The sequence below is a fragment of the Monoraphidium neglectum genome (assembly GCF_000611645.1).
Source record: "Monoraphidium neglectum strain SAG 48.87 unplaced genomic scaffold scaffold00820, whole genome shotgun sequence".
NCBI classification, from domain to species: domain Eukaryota; kingdom Viridiplantae; phylum Chlorophyta; class Chlorophyceae; order Sphaeropleales; family Selenastraceae; genus Monoraphidium; species Monoraphidium neglectum.
Genome location: NW_014012808.1, coordinates 3995 through 15407, shown reverse-complemented (window position 1 = coordinate 15407; position 11413 = coordinate 3995). Strand labels below are relative to the sequence as shown.

The following is an 11413-nucleotide window of genomic DNA, read 5'->3' as shown; positions in this document are numbered from 1 at the left end:
GAGGAGCCCGCCGCCCCCGCCGCGGTGGAGACCCCCCTTGAGGGCGCCCCCGAGGCGCTGACCCCCGTGTCCGGCCTGGCGTCGTGCCCCGCGGTCACCGACATGTGCTCCCAGGACGCGACCTCCTCCAGCACGGCCTACTGCCCCGCCCTTGCGCCCTACAAGAAGGCCACCTGCCTGGGCGGCTGCTGCGCGTCCAGCGGCAAGTGCACCAGCAGCAGCTGCGCTATCTCGGGCATCGGCAAGGAGGTGTCCAATACTATCTGCTACGGGCTCAACCCCGCCATCGCCATCGGCGCGAGCCCCAACTGCCGCGGCCTGGCGTGCAAGCTGTCGATCCCCGGCTGCACCAGCGACCTGCTCGGCGGCAGCTGCCTCGGCACCGTCGTGGACCTGTCCGGCGTCGCCGCGAGCTTCAACCCCGCGGGCTCTGCGCTGGTCGGGTACCCCTGCCTGGATGTCACCCCGTCCGACAAGACCCTCACCGCCGACGGCAAGCTCACTCTTTCCGGCGGCTACGTCGCGAAGCTCTGGAGCATCTGCGACTGCCAGGCGCCCGCGACCATCGGGAACACCAACATCCCCGTGCCGCGCCTCGGGAAGCTCAACCTGACCGACATCAAGTCCCTCGTGGACGTGCTCAAGCCCGGGCTGGACGCGTCGCACCCGCTGCAGTCCATCGTCGACGCCGTCAAGTCCAAGATCCCCCCGCTGATCGTGCCCGACGGCGCGAGCCCCGTCAACCTCACCAACGCGCTCGGGTTCCTGGGGTCCCTCGTCAACAAGGGCGCGGCCGTCCTGGAGTCCGGCGCCGTCGGCCCCGACGGCGCCGCCGCCGACCCGTCCAACCCCGTGTCCGCGATCGCTAACCTGCTCAAGGGCGCCTCGGCCGTCGCGGCGGCGTCAAACAGCAGCAACCCGCTGGGCGCCCTGCTTGGCGCGCTGGCGCCCAGCGGGCCCAACGGCGAGAAGAACCCTCTTGCGGGCCTCGGCAGCCTTGTGTCCGCCCTGGCCGGCCATGTGAGCACCTTGCCTGCTGTGGGGAGGCGTATTCAGGGGGGTAAGTGATTCAAAACGCCCTGTCAGCTGCTGATGATGGTGCGAAAAAAAGTTTAGGCCAGGTTCCCACCAGTCGTAGCACTTCAGAACGTTGGCGTTTACCCCCGTCCTAGACCCATGGCTCAACCACTGCAGCATCCTACCTCACACCTTGACCAAACCCACAATTGTACAATCCCCCCTCCAGGGCGCCGACACCACCGAGAAGGCCGACGTGCTAAACGCCGTCCTCGGCGGCCTCTCCGGCTCCACCGCCGCCGCCCCTGGCGCCGACCTCCTCGGCACCGTCTCCAAGCTGCTCTCCGGCGCCGGCGCCGGCACCCCCTCCGCCGACGTGGCCGGCCTGCTGTCCAAGATCCAGAGCAGCGGCCCCGAGATCCTGAAGACCGTCCTCAGCGCAGTGGAGCAGGGCAAGCAGGCGATCGGCGACGGCAAGATCGATCTGCAGGGCCTCCTCTCCAAGGCTCAGCAGTTCGTCGGCCACGACGGCGCCACCGACACCGACGGCAACCCCACCGTGTCTGCCATCCTGAACGGCATCCAGGCGCTGTCGAGCCCCCACGGCACCGACGGCCCCGACGGCGCCGCGGCCAACCCGCTTGGCTTCCTGTCGGGCCTGAAGAACAGCACCGGCGGCCTCAGCCTGCAGTCGCTTGTCGACGCGGCGTCCAAGGCCGGCCCCCTGCTGCAGTCGCTCTCCGGCGCCGACGGCGCCGGCGGCAACCCGCTGGCCGGCGTGCTTAAGGCGTTTGCCGGCGGTGAGGGCGGGCAGGGGCTCGACCTGTCGTCGATCCTGAACTTGGCCGGCAAGGTCGGCCCGCTGCTGCAGGCGCTTGGCGGCGGCGCGGGCGGCGCGCCCGGCGGCGACCCGCTCGCATCGGTGCTCAACGCCGTCGGCCTCGGAGAGGGGGGCGCCTCCGGCTCGGGGCTGAACCTGCAGTCTGTCAAGGGGCTGCTGGAGGCCGCGTCGAAGGCGGGCCCCGTGCTGCAGTCGCTGGCCAAGGCGGCGGGCGCGGACGGCAACAGCCCGCTCGCGGGGCTGCAGGCCTTCCTGGACAAGCTGCCGCACATGGGTGGCGGCGCCGCCCCCGCCGCCGCCCCGGCCTCTTCCTAGGCGCTTCGGATGGACGGCCGCCCTCGGGCCTCCCTTCTGCTGTTTGGGGTGGGCGTTTGTCGATCACTGCAAAACAGGCGGCCGCAGATTGGGTGATGGGCAGTGCCAAAGGGCAGCGCGCACACGCGCGCCCGTCCGCAAGCCCTGGCGTTCAACGGGCATCCCCACGCCCTGCGCAAGCCGCGATTCACGCCCGCAGATCCGCCTGGGCGGGCGCGTGCTGCTCCTGCACTGAAAGGGAGCGCGCCGCACACAGCGCGCGCAGGCCTCGTTGCAGCTCGTCCCTGTGGCCGTGGCAAGGCTGTTAGCGTCGAATCTATGCCATATTTTGTTGCCGCCGCCCTTGAAACTAATCTCTCCACCATCCCTGTGTGCGGGCTGTGCTGACGACCGGGGCCACTGGCCAACCCGAATGGGTTGACACCCAGTGGCCTGCTGGTTGCTCTTCATTTGCATAGCTGCCTGAAGGCCATCCTGCCGAGCCACCATTGCTCGTGGGATCCAGGAAGCCTTGTGCTCTCTTGGCATGCCGCCGGTGAAGTGCGGCGCGGCGGTCACATCATTCTGCGTGCAAAAGCCGGCGTGCAACCATGCGGACATGGGGGATCGCCATGCTTGGCTGATTTTAAGGTGGTTGAAGCTTGTGTAAGTTGGCAATACACTCAGTCTACAAACCACGGGTTGACGGCAGGCATGCATATCGGCCTATCTGAGGGTGCATGACCAGCATGCAGTGGCCGCCAACGCCTGCTGTGCGTGCTGCGCCCTGGCAGGCGTCCAGAAAACGGCGACCCACGCCAGTCGCCATTAATAGCAGCGTGCAATGATGACTTTCACAACGACATCATGCCGCGTATCAAGGCCAACAGGTCCGTCGGGGCGGAGCTTGTCGTGTCGCCCTGGATCAAAAAGAAGGGCGCAAAGCTCGCGCCAGGCGATGAAATTCGATCTGTAGATGGCCAGAGGATGTGGTCAGTAACCCCACAGGACCTGCTGCATCCGCCAGACCCGCCTGCGTCAATGGCCGCAGCGCCGATCTTGGCGCCACCCGGGCTGATCCCGCAGCTGCAGCCCGCGCCTGTCAACCCCGGCGTGTGGCACTCGCGGCGGCGAGCTCAGCACTCAGAGCAGGCCCAAGAGCGGCAGCAGCAGCATCCCAAGTCAGCCACGGCCCAGCTGGGGGCGCCGCACCCAAACGGCCGCGCGCCAGCCACCTCTGGGGGAACCCGTCCCCCTTCGGATGCCACCACCAGCGGCAGCGGCGACGATTGGGACGATATCGAATCCGCTAGTTTGCAAGAAGCCCCGGTGGCGGCGGCGGCGGCAGCGGGGGGCGAGCGGCTTGTGGGCGTCGCGCGGCTGGCGCTGCTGCCAAGCGGCGACCTCTCGGGTCACCTGGTGACACAAGACAGCAGCGGCGACGGGAGTGGGGGCGGTCGCAGCACGTGCTTTGGACTCGTGGGCAGGCAGGTGCTCGCTCAGCACTCTTGTTATCGGGACACGGAGTGGGGGCTGCTGCGGCTCTCCATAATCCGCTTCGCTGACAAGGCCGCCGCCGGCGCCAGGGCCAGCGCCGGCGGCGGCGCGAGCAGCAGCAGCGGCCGCAGCAGCGCCGGCAGCAGCGACGGCGGCGAGGAATCTGAAGAGGAGAATGACCGCAGGGCGAGCCCTGGGGCCGGCGGCGAGGCCAAGGGCGGGGAGTTTGAGGCCGAGGCGGAGGCGGTCGCGTGGGTGCAGCGATCTGGGGGCGATCTCGTGCGCCTCGAGCCCGCCGATTTCGACGACGAAGACACGGCGGCCGTCCTCGCGGCCGACGGCCTCGGCGACGACAGCGACGGGTTCACCGTGAGCTTCCCGGCCGCGAGCTTCTCGGGTGCAACGCTGCTGGCTGACGCGGCCGCGGACGCGGCACTGGCGTCGTTCGCGCCGCGGCTGGTCGGGCGGGGCGCGGTGGTAAACATCGGCCGCATGCGGATCACCGGGCTCCCGCTGGGGTTCTCGCGCGGCGGGGCCGGCACATGCGGTTCGCAGCGGCGGCGGCGGGGGCGGAAGCGGCGGCGGGGGGCCGGCGGCCATGCCGGCGGGGGCACAGCGGGGCCAGAGGAGCCGCTGGGGGTTGTTGCAGGTGACGCTTTAGGTGCGGAGCCGCAGGGAGACGAGCTGTGGTGATTGCGTCGGCGTCGGAGTGAACCCCAGCAGGAGAGCTAATGCGCCGGCCATCGGTTTAACACGGCCTTCTCGGCTGCAGACCCAGCCATGCAGGGAATGGAGGCAGTTCCGCTGACTCGCAGGATGTGCACAGCCTTGACATTGGCATGTTTTGGGAGTGTGTCACGCGTACTTGATCGCCACTGCTGCTGCTAACCACGTCTGTTGTTTAGACGGCTGCAGGCCACCCCTGGCTGCAAGCCACCGTGGTGTGGACCGCCTGACTTCTGCAGGATCGTTTACTCATTGGCCGACGTCCGGTTCAAGTCAAGTAGACCGCCGGGTCATGCAAACGTCGTTTCAGTGCTGGTGCCATGTGATTTATTGGGTGGACTGACAAGACCAGAAAGTCTCAGCACACAGATCAGCAAGGGAAACGCTCGAGGCGGTGTGCGGCCGGCGAGGGCCAGCCGTCGACGGGTCCGAGGTGATGTGCACCCAGGTGGCGCCGGCGGCCGGCCGGCGGCGCGGGCAGCTGCGCATTTGTTTGCAGCGGGTTGCATCGGCCGAGCGCGGGGCGGCACGCAATCGCCGCCCGCCCGCGCTGCAATGGGACGGAGGGGTCGAGTGCCAGGGGTGCGCGCGGCGGCGCTGCTGGGTGTGTGAGTGGTGGTGCTGTATGTCCTCGCAGGGGTCCCTGGGGGAAACCGAACAGGCGCGAGGATCAGGGAGGGTCGTGGCCGACCAGAGCGACCCCCAAGTGACGTCAGCAAAGTGGGGTGGTGACAACAAGCCCTCCTGCTTCGACCAAAAACGCCAGGTGCGGGGGAGAGCGGCGCTGGGCGCAACCGCGGCCCGAAACAAACCCCTCTGGACGGCTAGCGCCCATGCTGCTGTGACGGCGGGGTGCAGGCCAGAGCTGCAGGCCAGAGCAGCAGAAAGGGCGGCGAAAACCACCGCCGCCGCCAGCTGCGGCCGTGCGCAGAGCTGCCGTGCGCAGAGCTGCTGCCGTGCGCTCGCCGGGTGCAATCAGGCAAGTCGGAATCTCTGCTGCGGCGACGCGTTCCCGAAAAATCCGGCGTGAGAGATAGAGTCGGTGAGCGCACGCGCCCGCCCGGTCAGAAGGATGGAAAGCGAGGGGCGACACAGGGGGTGAGCGGCGGGGGCCGCCACTGCTGGGGGCCCTGCTAAAGTACCATTTCCTGCAGCAGTCGTGACACACGCCAGAGGCAGGGGCAAATGAGCACCTGGAAGCAGCCCGCAATTCGGATGCGCACGGGCGACGCAGCTGCGTCCCCCAACGAGGGCTGCCCAGCCCGCCGCCGACAAACGCGGCGGCGGGCAGCCGGGGCCGTGGGTGCTCACATGCGTGCGTCGCGACAACGGGTGACACGGGCGATGGGGCGACCGCGTGGGCTCGCCGTGAACACACTCTGGGTCGGCGGAGCTGGGTGGCCAGTCGATTGCACAAATGGGTAACAGGGCGTTTGAGTCCAAACGACTGCGCCGCAGCACTGCGGGATGCCACGCCGGCGGTGGCGAGCGCGAGGGCAGGCGCAGAATGGGGCAAGCCGCAGGCGTGCACGCCACACAGATTGCAATGTTGCTGGCGCGATGCGACGGGCACCAGTGTGTGATTGAGCCGGCAGTGCGATTGAAAAGCACGTGTCTGCACCCAGCAGGACTTGAAAACAACAGTCCGAAGCTGCATGCCTTTGCCCAAATGCAAGACACGAGATGGTATGACGGGCCGGTTATAACACAACCCCTGCCCTCGCATGTGATGAACACCACCAACGCCACACAGCCATACCAGCGCATACGACACGCATCAACGTGACACGTGCCCACCCTACACATCGGCCAATGCCGGCTGCGCTGCACCCTTGCGGCCGCTCCCAGTAACTCGCCACTAACAGTGTCAGCAGGACGCCAGCCCTTGCCACGCGCCGAGCCCCGAGCACCCCCGCCCCTCGCAAGGCCGCGGTGCAGAGGGGACATGCGCAGGGGCGCAAAGGCAGCCGCCCTCAAGCAGCGAGCCCTTCCTCTGGCCCGCCGCAGCTCATGAGCCCAGTCCTGCTGCTCACGCGCCCTTGGCCTTGGCGCCCACGGCGCCGCAGCCCTCCGCCTCCTCCACAGGCGCGGGGACCGTCGCCGCGTCGCGCAGCGCGGCCCACTCGTCGCGCACGCAGCGCAGCAGCTGCTCGGGGCAGGAGGACTTTGAAACGTAGCAGCTGTTGACTATGGTGACCTGATTTGGGTGTCAAAGCAAATGAACGGTAACAATTTTAAGGAAAAGAGGGGGCGGGCAAGCAGCGTCATGCCCCTGGCACTGGGCCGGCGCTCGGGTGCAGCGCCGCTGCGAGACACGAGCGGGGGGCCGAGGCGCCAGGCGCAGCGGCGGAGGCACCGGGTCAGCCAAGCGTGTGTGTAACAGGTCATGAAGGCCGTGGGCGGCACCCACCTGGTTGTCGTAGCTCATGAGGCTCACGAAGCAGCCAAACGCGTTGGGCTGGACGCCTGCGGGTTTCCAGGCAAGACGCGGGGGCGGCGGAGAGGCGCAGGGTGGGACGGGGCCCAGAGGGGCGCGAGACCGGAGAGGGCGCAGTGCGGGATCAGGCGCGCGGCGTGCAGGTCGCGAGGAACCAAAGCGGCAGGCGGCGGTGAGCCAAAATACTCGGTCCGGCCTTTTCGCCCACGCGCCCCGCGCCGATGTGGACCCTTGCGCCAAGTGGCAGTTGCCTGCTGGCATTCAACCTTTGCCCCACTCACCCAAACACCCACAAAAGCACCCTGGCGCCCCTCACCCGCCCCCATTGACTCTGATTCCCGTGCAGGACCCTCAGGGCTGCCCAACCCCTGAAAATTTCAACCGATTCGCAACAATTCAAAAAATCCAGGGCCCCAGGCCACCCACCGTTGTACATGCGCTCAACCGGGAATCCCCTGAGCGCCACCGGCTTCACGGGGCCCCGCATGTTGCTGAACCCCAGCGTCGCCTTGGCGGGCAGCATCCACATGATCAGCCGCGTGGACAGCGCGATGTCCCGCAGGAAGAACTGCAGCACCGGCGGGATGAGCACGGCGATGAGCACGGCCAGGCTGCCGCGGATCCAGGAGAGCGTCGCCGCGACAGACGCCAGCCGGACGAGGGGCGCCGCGCCGCCGGTGTGGACCGGGACGCCGATGAAGGACAGCGTGTTGCAGCCGCCGCCCACGCCCGCGCCGGCGCCGCCGAGGCCCATGCGCTGCATGGCGCGCGTGTCGACCATCGAGCAGAGCAGCAGGCTGCTCGGGACGCCGCCCCTCGCGGCGTCGGCGGCGGCGCCGCGCCGCCAGGGCCAGGCGCGCGCGCCGCCGCCGCCGGTCTGCAGCAGGTGGCGGCGCAGGCCGCCGGCGATGCAGGAGACGGCGACGGTGTTGATGGTCACGCCCAGCAGCTTGCTGACGTGGCGCATCTCGTCCAGCGGAAGCGTGACGGACGCGAACGCGCGGGGGCCGCCGATCTCGGCGGGCGCGGCTTTGACCGCGTTGACCGGGTCCGGCACGTGGAGGGGCATGGAGAAGACGAACAGCGCGGAAGTGATCCAGCCCCAGAGGCTCAGGAGCAGCCTGTGGCACGTAGTGATGCACAGGGGCGAGATTGCAGGCCAGGAGGTACCAAAAGCAGATCGCGGGCAGCGCAGGACCGGCGCCAGGGTCGCGCAGCAAGGAGTAACTGCAGAGGGCATCCCTTGAGCGGTGCGTGCGGGTATGCTCAAGGTGAGGGGATGTGGCAGGCGCGAGGGCGGCGGTGTGGCCCCATTTTTGAGCGGCGAGCGTGGGCAGGCGGCCCTAAGACTGGCCCCTCTCACCTCTGCAGCCGCCAGAGCAGCGCCACCGCACCGCCCCCCGGCCGCCGCTTCTGACCGTGAAAGGTGCCGCCGCCGCCGCCGCCGCCGGGCCCGTTTTCGCCGCTGCCGGCGCGCCCGCTCCGCCTCGCCTCGCCGTCGCGCTCCGCGCGCTGCATGCTGGGCGGCGGCAGGAACGCAGACTGGTGGCGCACCGCGCGGATCAGGTGCGGGCCGCCGCCCTCCCTGTCCGCGCCCCCGGCGACGCCCAGGCTCGACAGAGAAGAGCAGGACGCCGACGGCGACGCCGCCGCGGCCACCGCAGCGCCGCCCGACGACGACGATGACGCGCCGTCAGATGACACTGCGCCGTCGTCCTCCTCCTCCACGCCGCTCGACGCCGAGCCCGGCCCTGCCGCCTTCATCGCTGCCGTCGCGGCCTCGGCCGGCATGCTGTCGTCCTGCTCTTCCAGCACGTCCTTGAGCAGCTGCATGAACAGCTGCCCATCGCCGATCATGTGGCTGCAGCGCAGCAGCACGTCGGTGTGGTGGGGGTCCGAGGAGTAGCGCACCAGGCTGCAGTCCCAGGGCGGCAGGTGGCCCTCAGACAGCAGCGGCCCCGACATGAGCTGCGGGAGGAGGAGTGTTGGGCGGGTGGGGACGATCGACGGGGTGGAGAAGCTCGAACGCACGCGTCCCACAGCACAAGATGAACGGGCGTGCGAGCGCATGGGCCTCGCGGGCGCTGCGAAAGAGAGCGCAAGAGGCTGCTCGAATCCCCGCATGTCGCTCCTCCGGAGCCTCACGGGCCCGGGCGCGGGCGCGAGCGCGGGCGCGCACCCTTGCCACAAAGCCGTTGAAGGCCGCGTCGATGTCGGGGCCGTCGAGCGTCACGGCGCGCATGCACCACCGCACATCAAAGTCCTCAACAGCCTGGTGGAGTGAGAGCGGGGGGGGCGGGGGCGTGGCGCGTTGAGCCGGTGGGTGGCTCAGAGCCTGCTGCGGCGGGCTCGCGAGGTGGTTGGAGTCTGTTGGGACTCCACTCTCCTGCATTGGGGCACACGCACACAAGAAATATGCAGGGGACGCTGCAATTACACGAATGACAACTTGTGGCCTTGCTGCAACAAGTCGCTGCCGTGCGTGCCTCAATTCGCGGCCCGAGCGTCGGTGGAGTTGATGCGCGAGCGCCGCGCCCTCCGACGATTTTGGGCTCGAGCCTGGCCCAACCCCGCAGCGCGGAGTGCCTTGCCGGGCTGCGCAACCCACCAACCAGCAGCAGAGATCCCCCTCGGCTGCGCACCTCTGTGACCCAGGAGCCGCCGCGCTTGGCTACGCGCAGGCGGAAGCGCTCGTGCGCGTCCGCGAGCTGCTGCATCGCCGGGACGATCTGCTCCAGCGTGGGGCGGCCACGCAGCCTGAGGATGGCGTAGATGTCCGGCGCCTGCTGGCCCATCCCAAGAAACATCTGGGAGACCGGGCTGAGCGGCGGCCGGAGGTTCGCGGCACTGCTGTCCGCTTCGGCTGCGGCTGCCGCGGTCGCCGCAGCGGCGCGGTTGGCGGCGGGGACGGCACAGCAGCCGTCATGGGCGGAGCGCGCCGAGGCCGGGGACTCGCAGGTGTCGGCCACAACCTGTGAAGGCAGGAAAGCAGGTGCCCGAGGTTAGCTGCGCACTGTTGCGCCGGTTTGCTCAGTACGGGTGCCGCGGCCTAGGCCGGGCGCGGGCATGCATAACGCGGCTCCATGCGAGCGGCACGGCGGGTCTCGTTTGCTGATGCATGTATGATTCTTGCGTCTTAACACGTCCCCACACATCATCCAAGGGCGCTGCATGGCTGCGTGCCAACCTGCCCACCTGCGCTCTTAGACGCGGCAAGCCGAGCAGCCCCCGTGTGTTAGAGTCTTCCATAAGAGCAATTACTGGACAAAAAGACCCAAATGTGCTGCTTGTAAGGAGGTTGCCGTGGGCGTTGGTTCCTCTCGTGCGCAGGGGCCCGTGCGGTCTCAAAACTGCGTTTGAGAGTAACAGGAAGTTCCATATACAACAATGAATTGCCGCTAGGTCGTTTGTTCGAGAGCGCGAGCCATCACATGCAAAAATGACACCGAGCTCACTCTCTTCTCAGTAGGTGGAAGCTGACCTTGTTTACGGTACACACGTACGGCTGGATTATCAGTAGCCAATTACGACGCCGTATTCGATAACAAACAGGTGTCCTAGCGACCTGTCACAACTGCGCACTCTGACTCGTTCTCAACGCACCGCGCCGCGGCAACGGTGCTTCCGGTCGACGGCAAAGAAGCAGCATCGGAGCACCAATCGCACTGCGGGTGCCTTTCATCGATTGGCTCAAACGCCACCAGCGGGGCCGCCGGCCGTCGCGGCGCTGCTGCTGTGCAGCTGACGCTCAGTGCTGCACTGGTGGCACCGTGCGGGGTCGTGCGCGGGGGATGAGATAACCACCTGCCGCAATGGTGCGCGCCAGCAAGGACAAGCGCGACGTATTCTACCGCAAGGCTAAGGAGGAGGGCTGGCGAGCGCGCAGCGCGTTCAAATTGATACAGGTCGACGAGGTGTTCGACATCTTTGCAGGTGCATGGAGTGCGGGCTGCTGCGCTGTTTTGTGATGGGTTTGAGCTCTCAGCAGCAATCTTTTTGCGACAGCTGGTCTGCACGCGACCTGCCCAAGGGATGCAAGGAATCGTGCATCGCGGCATCGAGTCGCTGCGGCTTAATCATGTTGCTGTGCAACTCGCGCCCCAGGCGAAACCCGCGCATCGCATCGTGCAGCCCTCCCCGCCGCTCCCTCTTGCCCGCGTCTGATGGTGCGGTGCGGGGGCGTGCCCTCGCTGCTGCTGCGCAGGCGTCCGGAATGCAGTGGACCTGTGCGCGGCGCCGGGCAGCTGGTCGCAGGTCCTCAGCCGGAGGCTGTACTTGCCGGCCCTGAAGCAGCAGCAGCAGCAGCAGCAGCAGCGGGAGGTATCAGCAGGCGAGGTGGTCACGACTGGCGACAGCACGGCCGCCACCCCCACTGATGGCGGCAGGAGCGGCGGCGGCATGCCCGTAATCGTCTCGGTCGACCTGCAGCCGATGGCGCCCATTGAGGGGGTGGTGCAGCTGCAGGGTGATATCACCAGCGAGGCCACGGCAGCACAGGTGGGCGGGGCAGGCCTGGCAGCTGCCGGCGGCCGTGCTCCACGTCGGCCATGTCAGCCCCCCCCCCCCCCCCCGCGGCCAACGCGCCGCAAGCAGTGCGGGCG

General features: G+C 68.2%; 4 protein-coding genes across 4 annotated transcripts in view; 3 read left to right on the top strand and 1 right to left on the bottom strand.

Moving 5' to 3' along the window:
• The window catches only part of MNEG_5484 (hypothetical protein), a gene marked incomplete at both ends in the record, with an annotated part of 4516 nt that extends 2343 nt beyond the window's left edge, over positions 1-2173 (top strand). Inside the window, 2 exons of the mRNA XM_014046044.1 lie at positions 4-1020; positions 1247-2173. Of these exons, the coding sequence (XP_013901498.1) occupies positions 4-1020; positions 1247-2173 (1944 nt within the window). The remainder of the gene's footprint in view (positions 1-3; positions 1021-1246) is intronic.
• Positions 2174-3019: 846 nt separating this feature from the next.
• Positions 3020-4342, top strand: MNEG_5483 (hypothetical protein; the record flags this gene model as incomplete). Its single annotated transcript, XM_014046043.1, has 1 exon — positions 3020-4342. One exon carries the CDS (start codon positions 3020-3022, stop codon positions 4340-4342), a length of 1323 nt encoding a protein of 440 aa, XP_013901497.1.
• A 2062-nt stretch (positions 4343-6404) lies between these two features.
• MNEG_5482 (hypothetical protein) lies at positions 6405-9607 on the bottom strand (the record flags this gene model as incomplete). The annotated part of the gene is made up of 6 exons (XM_014046042.1): positions 6405-6572; positions 6786-6841; positions 7239-7933; positions 8176-8780; positions 8992-9084; positions 9455-9607. 6 exons carry the CDS (start codon positions 9605-9607, stop codon positions 6405-6407), a joined length of 1770 nt encoding a protein of 589 aa, XP_013901496.1.
• A 1017-nt stretch (positions 9608-10624) lies between these two features.
• Positions 10625-11413, top strand: part of MNEG_5481 (ribosomal RNA large subunit methyltransferase E) — a gene marked incomplete at both ends in the record, with an annotated part of 2258 nt that continues 1469 nt past the window's right edge. The window contains 2 exons of the mRNA XM_014046041.1: positions 10625-10745; positions 11017-11309. Of these exons, the coding sequence (XP_013901495.1) occupies positions 10625-10745; positions 11017-11309 (414 nt within the window). The remainder of the gene's footprint in view (positions 10746-11016; positions 11310-11413) is intronic.